Genomic DNA, 21,225 nt, shown 5'->3' with positions numbered 1-21,225 from the left:
CTGTGACAACATTCTGATAACTCCCTAATGAATTAGGTTCACACTCCTTACCTCCAAAGTGAAGGATGGGCTAGCCCATCTACACTGACTGGCCCTCGGCAGGGGCCCCTGGCTCCTCCCTACTCTCTGCAGCCTTCCCCTTGGTGGCCCTAGAGCAACAACTGTCCTCTGGCCTTCTCATTTTCTGAAGAGGACAATATGAGAATGAAAAAATTCCTTAAAAGCGTTGAGAACATTTAGACCCCTGGAACCCACTCCCAAAACCTCAATTCTCAGTTTCCTGGAAGTTTATACGGCTTGAGATTCTCAAATTAGGATGATCCTGGCTCCCTCAGCTCCTCCTGGCCCGACCCACCCAGAAAAAGAAGTAACCTCAAGAAATTCTGTCTTTCTCACAGCTCAGGTGCCCGGGGGTCATTTCCCCCCGCGGTAACCTCTCCCAACCTCCCTTGGACTCCGCCGGAGAGCAGAGCGGGGTAAGGTCTCCACACAGGGTTTCCCGGTCAGGAATTTCAGCTCGATCTAGGCAGCCGTCTTTACTCACAGCTGACACGCCAGCCTGGTTGGGATCCGGACACAGCCCAGAAGACCGGGCCCTGGAAGCCGGGCGAGGGCGTGCAGCCATCCGCCATGCCAGGGCGTGGACCCCGGGCCCAAGCTAGAGGCGGTGTCCAGAGGACCACAGGGACTCAGCCAGCCCTCGCGGAGACAAAAAAATTGAAGCGCCGGCGCAGTTTTCTAGCCCCAGGCACAGCCAGGGGGACCTAGCGCCCTCAGTCAAGGAGCCTGTGGGCGGGGCTGGGGCGGGCTCTGAGTGTCATTGGCCGAGGGGCGCGCCCTGTCTGCCGCTGCGCACCCCCATTGGCCGGCGAGATCTGAGGTGGGGCCTCGGCTGCCTTCAGCGGAGTCTACCCCAATGGAGAGCGCGGAGCGCCACAGGTGGACTGCACCTCACTCCTAGTCGGCGCAATGAGCCGCAGTTTGGATGCGGCGCGGAGCTTCTTGGAGCAGCTGGAGGCACTGGGCGGCAGGCATGGGGTGGTCTTCGCCGGCGAGTTCAGTGTGAGTGGGCGAGTGTGGACTGCCGAGCTCCTGCTCCTCGCCCTGGATAGTCCGGACCTCCGTCTGTTCTTCTGTGCACCCTGCTGCACTTTGCTTCTCTCTCGGCGTCCAGGGTCGTCTTCTCACTTCAAGATCTGTTTTTCTCTCCCCAGCACCTCTCTCTGTCGCACTCTCTCCCTGCCTGTCTTCACCCTCTGCCTGCAGATACCCAGAGGGCGAAGTCCACGGCCGGCCCAGGCGGGGCCGCACACGCCCTCGGGTCCCTGCGCCCTAGCTGCGCTCCCTGTATCATCGGGTTGCTGAGCGGAGAAGGCGGGCGCTTGCGCGATGCCCGGCCTCTCCAGGCGACCCGGTGGTCACTGTCCCTACTGTGGTCCTAGGGAGGAAGGGGCTGGGAAAAGAGGAACCAAGAGGCCCCGCTGCGGTGAGGATATGGTCGCCAGTTCTTACAGACGATGTGGCCTGAGGCGCTTTATCCGGTCTCTCTGGCCTCTGTTTCTCCTAGGGTGAAATGTAACGAAACTGACCTGAGGATTAAAATAGCCACTGTGGGTAAAGCGAGCTTAGCACATCTTGAGCGCTTACTTTATAGGTGCTTTTGTCACTAGTTATAAATAATCCTAAACTTTACAGTGGGGTAGTGCAAGCCATATGTAAGGAGTGCTAATGCAGCAGCGTCGTAGGCATCGCACTGTACAAGTACTGAGATATTTTAAATATAATAGCATAGAAACGTGTTAGAATCATATATGGTGACATCTTAAATTTAGAAATGTCTGATAAATATATGTAATAAATGACTATATAATCATTAAGTACAATAGAAATAGAGAACAGATTTATGAAATAATTGTATTAATAAATATGAAATATATAGTGTATATGTATAAATATGGTCATAAACTATAATTTACACATTAATTTCATAGAACAGTAGAATAAACATAATTATAAAATGAGCAGTTATTCAAGTTTCTAAGAAACAATGTAATAGATAAAAGTATAAATCTGTTTATACAAATATAAAATAAATATTTATATAAAGAAATGTAATAATAAATGCAGAATATATAATTTATTCAATATGAAAATGTGCATAATAAATGTAAAAATATAATTCCCAGGTAGTACATGACATCATGTCCATCCAGGTCTGGGTCCAGTCTGGGACAGTGAGCAGTGCTGAGGATACCTATGCAGAAGCTGGGTGGTGAGCAGTGCCAGTTGCTGGAAGCCAGCCTCCTGAAATCTCCTGCACTCACAGGAGTCTTCCAAGGCCTCTCTGGGCGTTGGTTTCCTCATCTACATAGTAGAAATATCCAGGAGAAGGAAATGGCAACCCACTCCAGTGTTCTTGCCTGGAGAATCCCAGGGATGGGGGAGCCTGGTGGGCTGCCGTCCATGGGGTCGCACAGAGTCGGACACGACTGAAGCGACTTAGCAGCAGCAGCAGTCTCAATCTGTCTCTATCTCTAAGTAACTTTTAGAGGTAATCCATTTAGAATTACTTAGGCTAATCCACCTGGCTTGGTCGCAGTTTTACATCCTTAAAAATAAGGAGAGAGGCCAGGTATTCTCTGATATCCCCTACAGCTTTGAGATTTTTATAATCTCTCCAAATAGATTGTAAAATGCTTTGTTATGTGATGACTTCTTTTTTAATCTACTACTTTATGTATTGTTATGTTCACAAGAGCTCTTGAATAAATGAGTCTCTGCAAAAAAAAAAAAAAAAAAAAAATATATATATATATATATATATATATATATCCATAGTGGTACCCACTGCAGAAATGTGTCCATGAAAACTTAAATGACCTACCTGATGGGTGTAAGAATGCTTAGAATGGTGGCTTGCACTCATGGTGGCTTGGTAGGTGTTATTTATTATTGTCATGATTATGAATACCTGGTGATGATGGCAATTCTATTCACTGATCATAATAATCTAACAGTATTAAAGCACCTAATAGTACATTTAATTCATATACATTGTATATTATCCTCTTGTGTATCATGTTTGTTATATTAAGTACATAATATATTACAATTATTGTTCACGATAAGATGTAAATACACACTGAGGGTGCGAGGACAGATGCTTAGAGGTCTGAGTTCAACACTCACTCACCCACTTCCTGGGTGGCACTTTCAGAAAGTCATTGACACATGTGGTGCCTCAGCTTTCTTACCTGCACAACGGGGAGTCAATAATACCCACTTCAGTGGCACCTTGCAGATAGTTCAATGCCCTTACACAGGGCTTAGCGTAGAGAGGGCACTCTGAATGGCTACTGTTATTGAATCAATATAATTAGTAGGCTTTACAGTATCTGGACGCAACACTCATCTTTCATAGGCCACGTGCCGCATATCCCTGTGAGAGCCTCAGTGTCCCAGGCGTCTGATCTGGCTCTTCTCTTACTCTCTCTTCCCACCCCCGGGTCTTCCTTTGGTCTTCCCACCAGGACATCCGGGCCCGCTCAGCCGCCTGGAAGACGGAAAGTGTGCGCTCAACGGAGGCTGGCAGTCGCCCCGAGAACGTGAGGAAGAACCGTTACAAGGATGTGCTGCCTTGTAAGTCGGGGGTGGGGGTGGGGCCTCCGGAGGAGTCGGTGCCCCGACCCTGTGGGATCCAGGTGCTAGCCAGGGTCCATGTGTCCTACTGGGATCCCAGAACTCTCCCTCCTAGAGCCTTGCTGTGGCTGCATTTCTCCCCAGCATCCCACCAGTGCACCTCGATGGGATCCCCCTAGGTGTGCCATCCCCTGCTGGCTTTCATCTGGGAGGCCATCAGGGCTGTCACCCACAAACTCCATGTTTCTCGCTTCTCCTGCTGGCAGACGATCAGACACGAGTGATCCTTTCCCTGCTCCAGGAAGAGGGACATGGCGACTACATCAATGGCAACTTCATCAGGGTCAGGCTGGGAGTCAGGAAAGGGGCAGAGGTGGTGGGGGTGACAGCGGAACCTCGATAGTGAACTTAGCCTTTACCAGGGTACAGATGGAAGCCAGGCCTACATTGCCACGCAAGGACCCCTGCCTCACACCTTGCTAGACTTCTGGCGCCTCATCTGGGAATTTGGGGTCAAGGTCAGCTTTGGGGTCAAGGTCAGGGGGAAGTGTGGGCAGTATTCTGGGTCCTCCCTTGGCGCTGATAACTGCACCCCCTAAATTGATTCTCCTCCCTTACCCCGATATCTAGGTCATCTTGATGGCCTGTCAGGAGATGGAGAATGGACGGGTAGGTGTGCTCAGCCTCTCGAATGCATGTCCTTATGCAGGAGACAGGAGAAACTCACTAGCTCTCCCCTGATCCCATGACTCAAGGGACCAGTTCTTGGAGTGACCCCCACTGTAGCTCTGCCAAGCCCACTGTTACTGGCTTTAATTTTTTTTATGATCTTTTTCCTTTTATTCGTGGGGCTCATCCTTCCAATGTTGGCAACCCTCTCCTGCTGGTCTTCCTGCCCGATAGACCATAAGGCCCTATAACTGTGGCTTCCCCAGTACAACTCTGATGTCTTTCCCCATCTTTCTCCCACTTATTCACTATGCTCCAACCACTGGGGCCTTTGTTCTGCCTCAGATCCTATGCTTTGTCTGTTCCCTCTGCCTGGGACATTTTTCCCCTTGGGCTGCTGCATCACCACCTTCAGGTCTTGGGTCAAATGCTCCTTCCTCAATGAGATCTTCCTGGACCTCACCCCACTTGAAACTCCCACTTGCCTTCCCTGGTCCTACTTTCATTTTTCTTCATAGTTCTTACCAACTTCTGAATGAAATATAAGATAATCTACAAATGCATTATGTATATTATTCATTCTGTCTCCCTGAGTAGAAGCAAAGTTCCAGGGAAGCAGGGATCTTTGTTTTTCCCATAAGCATAAATTAGTTACTCAATAAATGTATATCAGCACTGAAGGCACATGGTTTCTGCATCCTGGCTGGCTGGGATAGCTGGCTGATCATGGAGTCTAGGCAGTCTGTAGTGATGTACATTTTTCATCCCTAATTTTGATAGTTGTGATACCTTCTCTCCTGGCTATTTGGTCTGGTGAGAATAAAGAATCAAACTTTTAACTGTTGTACTAAATCTGTCCTGCTGCCTGTTTTTGTAAATAAAAATGTATTAGAACATAGTCATGCTCATTGATTTACATAGTGTATACATGCCACAATTGTTAAGTTCAGTAGTTGGAAGTTAAGTAGACTGTATAGCTCACAAAGTCTAAAAGATTTATTATCTGGCCATTTATAGGAAGTTAGCCAATCTCTGGGCTAGAGGATTATTAGTTTTATTTTTTCAAAGAAGATGCTTTGAATTTTATTCATTTTCTCTATTTTTAAATTTTTACTTCATTAATTTCTTTTATCTTTATCATTTCCTTTCTTCTGGTTTAGGTTTAACTTGCTTTTTTCTAGTTCTTTAAGCTTAGATAATAGATTTGTGATTTTTATCATGTGTAAGTAATGTCATTCATTTTTCTCCACACACTGCTCTAGCTACATTTCATAAACTATGTTGTCTTTTTTTTCCAGTTAATTCAACATGTGTTCTAGTTGCCCTTGTGATTTCTTCTTTGACATGGTATTTGACCATGGCTGTGCTTAATTTCCAAATATTGGGGACTTTTCCATATATCTTCCTGTTATTAAATTTCAGTTCCATTGTGGTCAAAGAACAATTTTATATTATTCCAGATGTATTGAAACTTGTTTTGTGGTCATGAATACGATTTATCTTGGTAAATGTTTTGTGTGCACTTGAAAAGAGTGTGTATTCAGCTTGGTTGAGTATTCTATAAATATCAGGTCAAATTGATTGTGTCTTTTTGAAAGATACTTTAATCTTTTATATCTTTATTGTATATTATATATCTTTACTGATTTCTTTTCTCTAAATGTTCTGTCAGTTCCCAACAGGAATGCTGAAACCTTCAACTGTTTTATAACTATCAATTAGTACAAGCTTGTCAATAGTATTACTCAAATTGTATCATTCATATTGTTTTGTCTCAGTTCAGTACAGTCACTCAGTCATGTCCAACTCTTTGCAACCGCATGAACTGCAGCACGCCAGGCCTCCCTGTCCATCACCAACTCCCGGAGTTTACCCAAACTCATGTCCATTGAGTCGGTGATGCCATCCAACCATCTCATCCTCTGTTGTTCCCTTCTCTTCCTGCATTCCATCTTTCCCAACATCAGGGTCTTTTCAAATGAGTCATCTCTTCACATCAGGTGGCCAAAGTATTAGAGTTTCAGCTTCAACATCAGTCCTTCCAATGGACATTCAGGACTGATTCTCTTTAGGATGGAGTGGTTGGATCTCCTTGCAGTCCAAGGAACTCTCAAGAGTCTTCTCCAACACCACAGTTCAAAAGCATCAATTCTTCGGTGCTCAGCTTTCTTATAGTCCAACTCTCACATCCATACATGACTACTGGAAAAACCATAGCCTTGACTAGACGGACCTTTGTTGACAAAGTAATGTCTCTGCTTTTTAATATGCTATCCAGGTTGGTCATAACTTTCCTTCTAAGGAGTAAGCGTCTTTTAATTTCATGGCTGCAATCACCATCTGCAGTGATTTTGGAGCCCCCCAAAATAAAGTCAGCCACTGTTTCCACTGTTTCCCCATCTATTTCCCATGAAGTATTGGGACCAGATGCCATGATCTTCGTTTTCTCAATGTTGAGGTTTAAGCCAACTTTTTCACTCTTCTCTTTCACGTTCATCAAGAGGCTCTTTAGTTCTTTTTCACTTTGTGCCATAAAGGTGGTGTCATCTGCATATCTGAGGTTATTGACATTTCTCCCGGCAATCTTGATTCCAGCTTGGGCTTCATCCAGCCAAGCGTTTCTCATGATGTACTCTGAATATAAGTTAAATAAGCAGGATGACAATCTACAGCCTTGACATACACTTTTTCCTATTTGGAACCAGTCTGTTGTTCCATATCCAGTTCTAACTGTTGCTTCCTGACCTGCATACAGGTTTCTCAAGAGGCAGGTCAGGTGGTCTGGTATTCCCATCTCTTTCAGAATTTTCTCAGTTTATTGTGAAACACAGTCAAAGACTTGGCATAGTCAATAAAGCAGAAATAGATGTTTTTTTTGTCTACTTGTCCCATTATTTGCTGAAAGAGTATTGAGATTTCTAACTGTAATTTTTCATTTATCTATTTTTTCTTTCAGTTCTGTCAGTTTTGGCTTAAGTTACTTTAAAACTATAATTGAGTGCTTATACAGTCAGGATTATGTCTCCTGATGAATCAAGCCTGTTTTCAATATGTAATGTCTCTTTTATGACCCTTTCTCTGAAGTGTACTTTGGTATTAACATAGCCATTTAAACTTCCTTAGATTAGAGTGTGCGTGATTATCTTTCTTATTCTTTTACTTTTTAAAATCTGTGTTCAATTTCATTTTATTTTTTTCCATACCGTGAGGCTTGAGGGGTCTTAGTTCTCTAACCAGGGATTGAACCTGTGCCCCCTGCAATGAAACATGGAGTCCTAACCCTTGGACCATCAGGGAATTCCTCATTTTTATTTTTAAATTGTTTCTTATAGCTGTCATATTGTGGACACTTACTTTTTAAATCCAATCTGACAATCTCTGCCTTTAATTGGCATAGTATCTAATGTGTTGGGCTTCCCTGGTGGCTCAGACGGTTAAGAATCTGTCTGTAATGCAGGAGACCTGGGTTTGATCCGTGAATGGGGAAGATCCCTTGGAAAAAGGGAATGGCTACCCACTCTAGTATTCTTGCCTGGAGAATCCCATGGACAGAGGAGCCTGGCAGGCTACAGTCCGTGGGGTCGCAAAGAGTCGGACATGACTGAGCGGCTAACAGTGTGTTGGGGGATCCCCTGGTGGCTCACCAGTAAAGAATACACCTGCAATGCAGGAGTTTGATCCCTGGGTTGGGTAGGTCCCTGGAGAAGGAAATGGTAACCCTCTCCATTATTCTTGCCTGGAAAATCTCATGGACAGAGGAGCCTGACAGGTTACAGTCTATGGGGCCTCAAGAGTTGGACAAGACTTAGTGACTAAACCACCACCACCTTTAATATGTCAGTGATGAGTATAAATCTATGATTTTGCTATTTGTTTTCTATTTGTTCCATCTGTTCTTGTTCCTTTTTTCTTTTCTGTCTTGTTTACTTAGAATTTTTATGACTCCATTTCATAGTCATTATTACCTTATTAGTTTTACCTCTGTATTATGTGCTTGTGTGTTTAGTGAAATATGTACTTATTACAGTCTGTGTTCAAATATTATTATTATACCATTTCAGGTAAAATGTGAGAACTTTACAACAGCATATTTCAATTTTTTCTTTCTATGCTTCAGCCTATTGTTGCCACAGGTTTAGTTCTAAATTTAAAATATACTACACAACATACTGCTATTATTTTCATATAGATTAAAAAAAACTTTATTGAGATATAATTCATCCATCTAAAGTGTGCAATTCAGTTGTTTTTAGTATATTCCTGAGTTATACAACCATCACCACAATAAATTTTAGAATATTTTCATCACCCCATAAAGAAACCCTATATCCATTAGCAGTCATACTCCATTTCCTACCAAACTCCATCCTAAGCAACTACTAATCTATCTGCACTATTAGATTTGCCCACTCTGGACTTTTCATATAACTGCAATCATATGACACATTATCTTTGGTGGGTGGCTTCAAACACTGGGTAGTGTTTTTAAGATTCATGCATAGTGTAGCATGTGTTGACTGAGCCACCAGGGAAGCCCATGTCAATACTTCAGTCCTTCTTGTTGCTGGATAACATTCCGTTTTATATTTCCATGGCTCAGTTGGTAAAGGATCCACCTGCAAAGGGTCTGATCTCTGGGTTGGGAAGATCCCCTAGAAGAGGGCATGGAAACCCACTCCAGTATTCTTGCCTGGAGACTCTGCATGGACAGAAGATCTGCCAGGCTGCAGTCCACGGGGCTGCAAAGAGTTGGACATGACTGAGTGACTAAGCACACATAGCACAATCACTTTATAAAATTTGAGCTATTTCCATTTTTTGGTGATTGTGTCTTTCTTTTTTCAGTTGGGGTAAAATATACATAACATAAATTTTGCCATTTTAATGATTTCAAATGTACAATTTAGAAACATTAAGTACATTCACAATGTTTCAAACCATTATCAATATTCAGTTCCAAAACTTGTTCATCATCCAAAACAGAAACTCTATCCATTTAATAACTACTTCCCCTTTACTCTTCCTGTAGCTCTTGGTAGCCTTTATTTTACTTTCTGGCTTTATTAATTTGCCTATTCTAGGTACCTCATATCAGTGGAATCATATACCTGTCCTTTTGTGTCTGACTTATTTCATTTATCATGTTTTCAAGGCTCATCCATGTTGCAGAGTGTATCAAAATTTCATTCTCTTTAAGGCTGAATAACATTTTGTTTTATATTTGTATCACATTTTGTTTATCCATTGATTTGTTGATGGACATTTGGGTTGTTTCTAACTTTTGGTTATTGTGATAATGCTGCTATAAATATTAATATATAAGTATCTGTTTTGAGTCCTTGTTTTCAATTTTTTTGGGTAGTAGTATTAATTACTGGATCATGTGGCAATGCTGTGTTTAATGTTTTTGTTTTGTTTTCCACAGTGGCTGCACCACTTTATATTCTCACCAACAATGCACAGGGTTTCATTAACACTCACCAAGATATATGTTACTTTTTGTTTTTGTTTTTAGCCATCCTAATGGGTGGGAAGTGGTGTCTCATGGTTGTGGTTTGCATTTGCCTAATGATGTGGATTTACCAAATATCTTTTCATGTGCTTATTTTTCCATTTGTATGTCTTCTTTGGACAAGTATTTGTTTAGGTTCATTACCATTTTTTAATTGGATTATTTGTCTTTTTATTATTGGAGAATTCTTCTGAATACAAGTCCCTTATCAGTATATGATTTACAAATATTTGTCTCATTGTGTGAGTGTCTTTTCATTTTCTTTACAGTGTCCTTTGAAGCACAAACCTTTGATAAGTTTGAAGACTTCCCATCTATTGTTTTGATGTACTTTTGGTGCTGTTTCTAACAAGTCATTGTCTAACCAGAGGTCAAAAAGATTTACTCCTATGTTTTCTTCTAAGTGTTTTATGCTTAGGTCTCGGACTCATTTTCAGTTAATTTTTGTATATGGTGTAAGATAGGGGATCCAAATTCATTGTTTATAGATATCCAGTTGTTCCAGTACTACTTGTTAAAAAGACTGCTCTTGCAGTCTTTTCCTTTGTTGAAAATCAGTTGACCAACCGTACATGTAAAGGTTTATTTCTGGACTGTCAATTCTATCCCATTGATTGTAGTACTATGCCAGTACTACGACATATTGTAGATCTGTAGTTAAGTGTTGAAATCAAGAAGTGTGAGTCTTTCAAATTTGTTTTATTTTCAAGATTGTTTTGTCTATTCTTGGTCACTTGCTGTGCAGAAAAGAGTTAACATAGCAAGCCTAAGTGCTTATGCTTAGAAAGGCCTTCCTGCAAGGTTGGCTCTTAACTGGAAATTCGATTTCCAATAAGAGTGGCCCACTTTGCCTAAAGTATTTATATAAGCCATGTGTCTAAGTGACAGTAGGTTTATATGACACCTGCTTTCCTTCTGGAGTCTGAAGTTTTGGCCCACTCTAGTCAGAGGTGCCTACATACCACAGAGTCCCCCAGTAAAAACCTTGGGCACTGAATTCCTAAGGAGCTTCCCTGTGGACATTTCACACGTGTGGCCACAACTCACAGCTGGAGGAGTTAAGCGCATCCTAAGTGACTCTACTGGGTGAAGACCCTTGGAAGCTGGCACCTTGTTTTCTGCAGACTTCACCCTGTGCACCTTTTCCCTTTGCCAATTTATTCTGTATCCTTTCATTGTGATAAATTGTAGCCATAAATACAACTCTGCACAGAGTCCTGTGAGTCCTCCTACTGAATCATCAAACCTGAGGGCAGCCTTGGGTATCCACAACACATTTATTAATGTTAACATATTAATTTTAAGATCAGCTTGCCAATATCGTCAAAAAGCCTAGAATTTTGATAAGGATTGCACTGAATCTATCAATTCAGGGTAGATATTGCAAACAACAGTTTTCTTTACATGAAAATACAATTGATTTTTCTGTATTGATTTTGTATTCTGAACCTTGCTGAATTCACTTTTGAGCTCTAATATAGTGTGTGTGTGTATTCTTCAGGTTTTTTTTATATATGATTTCTATAGAGCTTTCCCAGTGGCTAGAATCTGCCTGCAATGTAGAAGACCCAGGTTCGATTCCTGGGTCAGAAAGATCCCCTGGAGAAGGGAATGGCTACCTGCTCCAGTATTCTTGTCTGGAAAAATCTGTGGACAGAGGAGTCTGGAGGGCTACGTTCGATGGGGTCACAAAGAGTCGGACGTGACTGAGCGATTAACACTTTATCTAATATCACTTTTATATATAACATCATGCTGTCTGCAATTTGAGATAGTTTTGTCTCTTCCAATCTGGGTAACTTCCCTTTCTTTCTTCTACCTTCCCATCTTTTTTCTTTCCTGTCCTTTTCTTTCTTCCTCCCTCCCACCTCCTCTCCTTTCTTTGCTTCATTTCTTTTTTCCTAACTGCACTGGTTACAACTTCCAATACAAAATTGTTCAGAAGTAAAAAAAAAATCAATCAATCAATCAAATTACAGTAAAAAAAAAAAAAAAAAGCAGAAAGTGCAAACATCTTTGTCTTGTTCTTGATCTTAAGCACAAACTATTCAGTCTTTCAACATTAAGTGTTAAGTTACCTGTAGGGTTTTTTTAAAATACTTATTGTAGGTTTTGCTTTTTAATTTTAAATGAGGAATTTCTTTTCTATGTCTAGTGCCTTTCATGTTTTTATTATATATGAAAAGGTACTGGATTTTGTTCATTTTTCTGCATCTATTGAGATGATCATGTGTTTCTGTTTTACTTTCTGTTATTATGGTATATGACATTGATTGACTTTCATATCTTGAACCAATCTTGTATGCTGTGTATAATCTTTTGTTAACGATTCTTCTGTCTTTATTCTTGAGATGTTGAATAGTTTTCTTGTGATATCTGTCTGGTTTTGATACCAGAGTAATACTGATCTCATAAAACATTCCTTCTTCACATTTCTGGAAAAATTTGTGAAGGATTGCTATTCCTTCATTTTGGGTACAATTCACTAGATTATCTTTTAAAGATGTTAAAAATGAGAATACATATTTACCTTTTTCTTTATTTTTCATCCCTTTATGTAGGTCATTATCCCACCTGATACATGTTTCTTTTGTATAGAAAGCTTACTTTTTTTTTTTTTTTGTTAAAGAAGAAATCAGAATTTTATTTATTTGGGCCTCACCATGCAGCATGTGGGATATTAGTTCCCAACCAGGGATCAAACCCATACTCCCTTGAGTGGAAGTGCAGAGTCTTAACCACTGGACCACTAGGGAAGTTCCTGAAAAGTTACTTTAATATTTCTCATAGTGCAGCTTTGCTTATGATAGAGTCTTTCAGCTTTTGTCTGCATTTTTAATTTTAGCCTTTTTAGGGCATAACACCATTGACCTCTGGCTTGCAAGCTTCTGACAAAATTCTGCTGTCACTCTTATTTCTCAAATTTAATGTCTTTTTGTGTATGATGGTTTTAAGATTTTTTTTCTTTATTATGATTTTTTAGCAATTTGATCATGATTAACTTGGTGTTAATAATCCTTGGATTATTCTCTTTATGGTTCATTGACCTTTCTGGGTTTGTGGGTTCATAGTTTCATGAAATTTGGAAGAATTTCCAGCTATTATTTCTTCAAAAATAGTTTCCATTTTCCCCTCTCCTCTCCTTCTGAACTCCAGGTACACATACATTAGGCCACTTGATATATTTCCACAGATATCTGATTCTGTTAGTTTTTTTCCTCCACTTTTTCTCTCTCTTTTTCACTTTTAATAGTTTCTATTGCTATGCCTTTGCGTTCACTGATCTTCTGGTATCTAATCTGCTATTAAAAAAAAATTATTTATTTGGCTATGCCAGATCTTACCTGGGGTACTCAGGATCTTCAGGTGGGTCTAGTACCCTGATCCAGGCCCCCTGTGTTGGGAGATAGAGTTTTAGTCACTGGACCACCAGGGAAGCCCTAATCACAGACAGTGATTCACTGTCTAATCACAGACAGTGAATTTTTTTTTCATATTCTTTTCCATTATGGTTTATCACAGGATACTGAATATAGTTCCCTGTGCTATATAGTAGGACCTTGTTTATCCATTCTATATATAATAGTTTACGTTTGCTAATCCCACATTCCCGATTGTTCCCTCCACACCCTCTTTTCCCCCAGTAACTACAAGTCTGTTCTCTGTGTTCGTGAGTCTGTTTCTCTTTTCTAGATAAGTTCATTTGTGTCAGATTTTAGATTTCACATATAAGTGATACCATATGGTATTTGTCTTTTCTTTCTGACTTACTTACTATGATAATCTCTATCATACTGAAATGGCATTATTTCATTCTTTTTTTATGGATGAATATATTGCGTGTGTGTGTATATATACGTACATCTCCTTTACCCATTCATCTGTCAATTGACGTTTAGGTTGTTTCCATGTCTTGGCTATTGTGAGTACTACTGCTATGAACACAGTGTGCATGTATCTTTTCAGATAATAGTTTAGTCCAAATATATGCCCAGAAGTAGGATTTCTGGATCATATAGCAACTCTTTTTAGTTTTTAAAGAACCCCCATACTGTTTTCCATAGTGGCTGCACCAATTTACATTCCCACCAGCAATGTATGGGGGTTCTCTTTTCTCCACACCCTCATCAGCATTTGTTATTTGTAGACTTTTTACTGATGGCCATTCTGACTAGTGTGAGGTGGTACCTCATTGCAATTTTAATTTGTATTTCTCTAATAATTACCAATGTTGAACATCATTTCATGTACCTTAGATAGGAATTTTTTATTCCATATATTTTATTTTTCCTTTCTAGAAGTTCCATTTAGGTCTTTTTTATATCTTTTTTTTTTTTTTCATCACATTCATGTTTTTCCTTTTCATCTTTGAACATATTTATAAAAGCTGTCTTAAAGTCTTTGTCTGCTTTTTTCCTCATCTGTATTGGGTCTTTTTCTATTGACTGACTTATCTCCTGGGTGTAGGTCATATTTTTTGCTTCTTTGTATGTCTAGTAAATTTTTATTGGATGCTTAATATTTTAAATATTACACTTGCTAAGTTGCTTGGGTCATGTCTGACTCTTTTTGATCCTATGGACTGTAGCCTGCCAGGCTCCTCTGTCCATGGGGATTCTCCAGGCAATACTGGAGTGGGTTGCCATTTCGTCCTCCAGGGGATCTTCCCAGGGATCAAACCCGCATCTCTTATGTATCCTGCATTGCCAGGTGGGTTATTTACCATTAGTGCCACATGGGAAGCCCAAATTTTACACAAGTATTGATAAATTTTAGATCTTGTTATTTTCCTTTAAAAAGGAACTTTTTAAAAAAAGTGTTGGAACTTTTTTGGGAAGGCAGTTTTTTTTGGATATTTGATCATTTTAAGGTTTATTTTTAAGCTTTTTAAGGGTACATCTAAAGAAGCCTTTATTCTAGAACTAAGTTCATTCTACTTACTAATGTGTGGTGTCTTGTTCCTTACTGAATGCCCTTTTTAATCAATCAGGTCTCCACTCTGGCTGGAGGAAATGTAAATTATTTCTGTTCCATTGTGAGCTCTAGGAAATGTTCATCTTATAGTTCTGTAGCTATTACGCTTTCATGGGAAGTTATTCTTTCCTAGCTTCATGGGGTTTCGTGTCATATGTGCCCAGATAATTATCAGCTAAAGACTCAAGGGGACCCCATGCAGACTTCTGGTGTTCTTTGCTTTTGTTTGCATAGTACTGTTCTTTCAAGAACTCTGTCTTGGTCTCCCTGAGCCAAGATTTCTGGTTTCTCAACTAGTGGGATCATCAGACCCTTCATGGTCTGCAGCCTGGTTACTGCCTCTAGGCAGTAACCTTGGGAACTCATAGGGTTTCACTCATGTGTTTCCCTTTGTTCAGTGATCACAGTCTTGCAAATGCATGTGGACCAGTGTCTGAAAACAGCAGCTCATACTTTTCCAGGTTTGTAGTTGCTTACAGTAGGAGAGTATTCTGGACTGTCTTCCTCCTGCACAGTCAGAAGCTCACATCTCCACTGAGTCTGTGTTTAATCTGATGAGATGCTGCTGTTCTCTGTGCTTCCACGAGCAAGCTGGGCTGTTCCAAGGGGTGGTACACATGTTAAAATGAACTCTGAGGCAGACTCCCCCTCTTCAGTCCCTGCCTGTTTCCCCTTGTCTTTTGCAGAAAAAGTGTGAGCGTTATTGGGCCCTACAACAGGAACCACTGCAGATTGGGCCTTTCTGCATCACTCTGGTGAGTTGGGGCAGAGGTGGGAACAGCACTTTATGAAGTCTTGGATTTTGTCTTTCACAGAAGATTCTGAGTGGAAAGCTTTTGGGCTGGGCTTGAAAGAATGAACAATTTCCCCACAGTCCCCCTCACACTGCAGGGAGCTCTCTGGTATTAGCATGCAAATAGTCAGAACTCATTATACACTGATTTTGCATTTTAACTACTATCATGGTTATCTCTGTAAATATAAATGTACCTGATTAGGTTCTTAAAATTCTTATTTCCCTTACCATTTCAGAAGAACTCAGAAAAACCTCTCATAGGTTATAAAAACAATTGGTACTGATAAATACAAGCAAACTAACAAAAGACATTTCTTTCTTTCACTGTAAATGAGCTTGTTGGAACTAGCTCATAGTTTCTCTTTCTCCCTTATGTAAAATGTTTCCTTCACAGAAGTCATGGGGGATATTTGGACTAAATGAATTTTTAGAAATAGGTGTTTCTTTTTTTTTTGGTGGGGGGAGGACTCTGTTGCACGACTTACAGGATCTCAGTTCCCTGACCAGGCACTGAACCAGGCCATGGCAGAAAAAGCCCAGAATCCTAACCGCTAGGCCACCAGTGAACTACTTTTTTAAAATTTTTAATCAGAAATGCTGTTTCCTGAAAATGTATCTTTTGGCACCTGTGATCTTTTTTCTCTGCCCTATTCCCACATGCCCCATATCCACAGACAAGGGAGATGTGGCTGAATCCAGACATCAAACTCAGGATTCTGCAGGTCACCTTCCAGAAGGTACTGAAAGGGGAGAAGGAGACTTCCACATGGTGAGAGCTTCCTGTCTCTGCTTTCTTATCTGTAAAATGGGCATTAACAATAGTACCCTTCTGTTTAGTTATTATCTGTTTCATTTAAATGGAAGATGCGGAGAATAGGGCTGACATGAAATATTGCTCAATATATGGTTTTCTTTCTCTTTTTATTCTTTGCCTCTCATTTTCCATGTTTCAGGAATCCCGGTCAGTGTCCCAGCTGCAGTATATGTCCTGGCCAGACAGAGGGGTCCCCAGCAATCCTGACAATGTGCTCGCCATGGTTGAGGAAGCTCGGCACCTCCAGGGATCTGGTCCCAACCCCCTCTGTGTCCACTGCAGGTTTAATAAATGGGCTTTATGGGGATCTGGTGAGACAGAGGGGATGGTAGTTGGGGAGGGAGGCAGGGAAGAATAGTGCAGGACTTGGAGCCAGTCTTGCAGTTTCTCGAATGCCTACTTTAAGAAACCTGAGGCCACACTCGCTAAAGTTGCAACTGAAATTGTCAGTATTTATTGAGCACAGACTGTCTGCTGGGGAATAAGTACACAGCTGATGCTAAACAAATATCAGCAGTTAAAAAGTTTTTCCTTTCAAATTATAACCTGGGATACTGGGAACCAAAAAGTGCTGCAGGGGCCCTCCATTAATTAAGCCCTTCACCCCCCGCCCCCCACCCCAAATATCCCCTTTAAAATGGGTTGCAGGAAGGCCCTGGTCGAGCTCATTCTGATTCTTACTTGTCAGTGCTGGCTGCGGGCGAACAGGTGTCCTGTGCACTGTGGATTATGTGAGACAGTTGCTTCTGACCCAGGTATGAAGAGGGCATGCGCGTGAAGTGTGCGTCCTGTGCCCACGAGGTCTTTCTCATGTGCCCGTCTCTCTGCCCTAGATGATCCCACCTAACTTCAGCCTCTTCAGTGTGGTCCTCGAGATTCGGAAGCAGCGGCCTCTGGCCATACAGACAGAGGTGTGAGCAGGGTCTCCCTATTCCAAGGACACATCCCTTCTGCTCTTGTCTTCCCTTCTCAATGACCTGTCTTCCCCTCTACCCACCACCCCAGGAGCAGTACAGATTCCTGTACCACACAGTGTCTCAGATGTTTCTCTCAGCGATACAGAATGCCAGCCCTCATTACCAGAACCTCAAGGAGGTACCAAGGCCCCCTTCCAACCCTCAGAGACCAGGACCCAGAGGTCTGTGGCCACCACTATGGCAGCATCTAGCCCTTGGACTCCTTCCAGTAGCACGGACTGACTCTGATATCTACCTTTGTCATCCTCCTTGCTTCCTTATCAGAGTGTCTCCTCTTAAGCTGCCCCCACAGAGACCACAGTGATCTCCACTAGGAGTCTGGACAGTGTCCTCTGAAGCCTCATGCTCTTCCCCTCCTGTCTTTCCCCCAGAATTGTGTCCCACTCTACGATGACGCCCTCTCCCTCTGGACTTCGCAGAACCTGAATGCCATCGCCCGCCCATCCAGCGGAGTCCTTAGGTACGTAGCCCCACCCCCGGAGTCTTCCCTTTCCAGTTTCTTCTTCTTGGAGGCTAGCCCTTTCCTCACCTTTGAAACACTGGCGCCATCCTTGTCGTTCAGTTCACCAAATATCCACCAGCCCTTTCGTTGAACTGAGCTCTGGGAACCTTTCCGAAGATGATTCTTTAATACCAGAGGTGACACCGCCTCTGCCCCTACCCCTACATTCCGGTGTCAGTACTTTCCTCATTCCCCCCAAGTCATTAATTCAGCAGGTATTTCTTCATGCTGCCCAACTGTCAGGCCCCATATCTGGTGCGGCAACTTCAGCCCTTGGTCTGAGACCAGCTCTCCCATTTTGAGACCTTCCCTTCCTTCCCTTTAGATGTCACTTCCTCATTCATTTATTCAATACACAACTACACAGAAATGACCACTCCTCAATAACACCTCGCCCCATTCACCTGCCAGCTGGGCCCTTCCTTCCTTCATCCACCGAACCTGCTGGGCCCTAGGGACACAGAAACGAGACCCCCTTCTACGGAGACCAACCGCCTCCATCTCAGTGCTCTTTCACTGCGAGCCGCCTCGGGCGGGAAGGAAGCCCGTGGTTTGCTCGCTCAGCGAGCTGCCCCTCCTCCCCCCGCCTAGGCGCTGCAGTTTCACTTCCTCCCCGCCCTCCCACCCGCAGAAGCATCTCGGTGCCCGGGCCTCCGGCCCTCTCCATGGCCGACACTTACGCGGTGGTACAGAAGCGTGCGGCCCCCGCGGGCACCGGGGCAGGCGCGGGCGCGCGGGCACGCGGCACGGAGGACACGCCACTCTACAGCCAGGTGAAGCCGCGCGCCTGGCGGCACCAGGCGCTATCGGAGGACGCGCGCGGCGCGCAGCAGGGCCGCGGTAAGTCTAGGAGGCCGGGGGGCGGGGCTGGGTTGGATCTAACCCCACCTGTTCCTCCAGATCCTCCCTGGCTAGGTTCTGGAGAGCCTGGAGGCCGCGATGACCTCCCCTCCCCCCAGCTCGAGTCTGGCCGGGGCACGCCCTGGAGGGCTGAGGTTCGGGCTTCCTGGCCATGCCTCTAGGACTTTTGCCTGTCCTCAGGTCACGCCCGGAAGCGTCTCGGGCCACGCCGTGGTCTCTGGCCCCGCCGCAGTCTCTGACCTCGTCACCTGGTCTGGGCAGAGGGCTCCGTCTTGGTTACGCCCCTGGCCGCTGGGCCCGGACCCGCAGCCCCCAGCCCGCCGTCTTGGGCAGGGAGGATGCCAGAATTTGAAGGGCCGTCTGAGTTGACCTGTTCGGGGTGGTTTTCTGCCCGCAGTTCCTGTTGACGAAAGCCTGGCTGGGCCTGGCGCCTATGAGGACGTGGCGGATAGAGCTCAGACTGGTGGGCTAGGTAAGTCAGATAACTTCGGTTGCTGGGGCCGTTTGCAATTGCGACGGGGGTGAGGCGGAGGTGGTGGCAGGGGACTCACATCCTCAGAGCCCTGTGGACGTGGCTGCAGCAAACCGGGAGGGCCTGGAGGCCTGAGAATGATTTTCCACCTGTTGCCTTCCTATCCACACCTCAGCTTCTCTTATGAGCCTTATGGTGCCCTTCCTCTTCCAGGCTTTAACCTGCGCATTGGGAGGCCTAAAGGACCCCGAGATCCGCCTGCTGAATGGACCCGGGTGTGAGCGCTGCGCCCCTGCCTGTCTGTTGCTCCACATGGGTGCCTGGACTGCTGAGGGTCATGCTCTGCTTTATGAAGTGTTGGGGATGGGGGTGCTGGGCTGAATAAAAATAAACGTTTCTTAGCGTGGAAGATGTGGGGCTCTGCCTTAGTGATTATAGCATTCAAGGCACTGAAACCATGTCCAAGTCCCTGTGTCCTTATCTTTTGAAGTAAAATGCTGACTCAAGAGTTAATGATTTGGAAATGTGAAGATGTAGAAACAAAGCATAGTTGTTGAGCTAGGGAACTGGGACTGTAATTCTACCACATAGTAGAATCACTGAACTCCCAGTTTCCTGAAAGGGATAGATAAAGATCTGACACACACTCCTAAGTTATTTTTACAGGAAGCAGACCCCCACAAGATAAAAACTGCTGACAACAAGAACATAGACCCTAGACTGGTTGAAAGCAGAGGCTGAAGATGCTGAAACTTCACCTTGATGCCAACCAATCCAAGGACTGTCCATAAGCTTGGTCCATGATCACCCCCTGCTCCTTGAACACTATAAAACTCCTCACTACCCCCTCTAGGGTGGGTCACACGGTATTCATGGCATTAGCCCACTGTGGCCCCCTTTGCCTGGCAAAACAATAAAAGCTGCTCTTTTCTATTTCACCCAAAACTGTCTCTGCATTTCTGTTTGGCACCAGTAAACAGAGGCCGAGTTTCAGCAACACCATGAGACTTGGGGAGGTAGTTGGGTGATGATGGCTGGTGAGGTTACACTGAGCATACTCAAGAATAAACTCAACCCTAAGGGTCTGGCAGGGCCCCCCATTATGAAGGGGATGATGGATAGACAGACTTCTGGAGACCACCTGAAAGACTGGTTCATTTCAGTGTCTGAGACTCCCTCACTCAGACATTCAGCTTACAACACAAGTGATGGATGGACCTTCACCCCCCACTACCATTCAGACAAATGAAAGCCAGGCATAACAACAGCCAAGCAGACTGATTTCAGACAGACAGGTAAGGAGATCCCCAGATGGGTAAGCAGACAGAATTCCAACCTGGACAGGCAGATAGCCATTCCCCTTGACAGCCAGAGCTTCAGAGGGACAGTCCATTCCCTGGGTAGACCTCCAGTCAGGAAGAGTGACACACCAACAGCCTAACAGACCACCCCATGCAAAAGACATCACCAGAAAGACAGACCCTCTCCTCCGGCTAGGTTGCTAGACAGACGCCAGACAGACAGACCCTTGGCTGGACAGACTCCCAGACAGCCATAAACAGATCCCCAGCTGAATAGACAGATGTCCTCTGAGTTAGACAGACCTTCAGCTACACAGACCTACCTGTCAGACAGACTGACAGGCCTAATCACATGGACTCCCAGGTAGCCAAATGTACTCCAGTCAGGCAGATACCAGCCACACAGACCTTTGACTGCACAGACACTTCACCTAGCCAGGCAGACTTCCAACTAGGCAGACAAGTGGACTCCTGCTGCTGCTGCTGCTAAGTCGCTTCAGTCGTGTCTGATTCTGTGCGACCCCATAGACGGCAGCCCACCAGCTCCCCCGTCCCTGGGATTCTCCAGGCAAGAACACTGGAGTGGGTTACCATTTCCTTCTCCAATGCATGAAAGTGAAAACTGAAAGTGAATTTGCTCAGTTGTGTCCGACTCTTAGCGACCCCATGGACTGCAGCCTACCAGGCTCCTCCGTCCATGAGATTTTC

General features: G+C 43.8%; 1 protein-coding gene across 2 annotated transcripts; it reads left to right on the top strand.

The window, feature by feature from the left end:
- Window positions 1–813: 813 nt before the first annotated feature.
- Window positions 814–20,161, top strand: PTPN18 (protein tyrosine phosphatase non-receptor type 18). Of its 2 annotated transcripts, XM_070360031.1 has the most exons (15): window positions 907–1,062; window positions 3,531–3,639; window positions 3,906–3,982; window positions 4,062–4,157; window positions 4,270–4,308; window positions 15,481–15,549; window positions 16,265–16,327; window positions 16,544–16,686; window positions 17,093–17,159; window positions 17,238–17,315; window positions 17,410–17,499; window positions 17,753–17,841; window positions 18,515–18,723; window positions 19,142–19,216; window positions 19,430–20,161. In XM_070360031.1, the coding sequence occupies exons 1-15, from the start codon at window positions 970–972 to the stop codon at window positions 19,495–19,497; spliced, it is 1,365 nt and encodes a 454-aa protein (XP_070216132.1). In that variant the 5' UTR covers window positions 907–969; the 3' UTR covers window positions 19,498–20,161. The 2 variants fall into 2 exon arrangements, with proteins under 2 accessions (XP_070216135.1, XP_070216132.1); XM_070360034.1 differs by lacking the exons at window positions 19,142–19,216; window positions 19,430–20,161 and adding an exon at window positions 18,925–19,135 and having other exon boundaries at window positions 814–1,062.
- Window positions 20,162–21,225: the final 1,064 nt, after the last annotated feature.

This window comes from Bos mutus, chromosome 2 (genome assembly GCF_027580195.1).
Source record: "Bos mutus isolate GX-2022 chromosome 2, NWIPB_WYAK_1.1, whole genome shotgun sequence".
In the NCBI taxonomy this organism is placed as follows: Eukaryota; Metazoa; Chordata; class Mammalia; order Artiodactyla; family Bovidae; genus Bos; species Bos mutus.
Note: the sequence above shows the minus strand (reverse complement) of the source record. Positions and strands in the feature narration are given on the sequence as shown.

Excerpts from the sequence above, each read along its gene's own strand:
- PTPN18 (XM_070360031.1), top strand. The coding sequence starts at position 970 with ATGAGCCGCAGTTTGGATGCGGCGCGGAGCTTCTTGGAGCAGCTGGAG. Across the intron at positions 4,158-4,269 it reads TCTGGGAATTTGGGGTCAAG|GTCATCTTGATGGCCTGTCA; the intron begins GTCAGCTTTGGG and ends CCCGATATCTAG. Across the intron at positions 18,724-19,141 it reads CGGCGCGCAGCAGGGCCGCG|TTCCTGTTGACGAAAGCCTG; the intron begins GTAAGTCTAGGA and ends TTCTGCCCGCAG.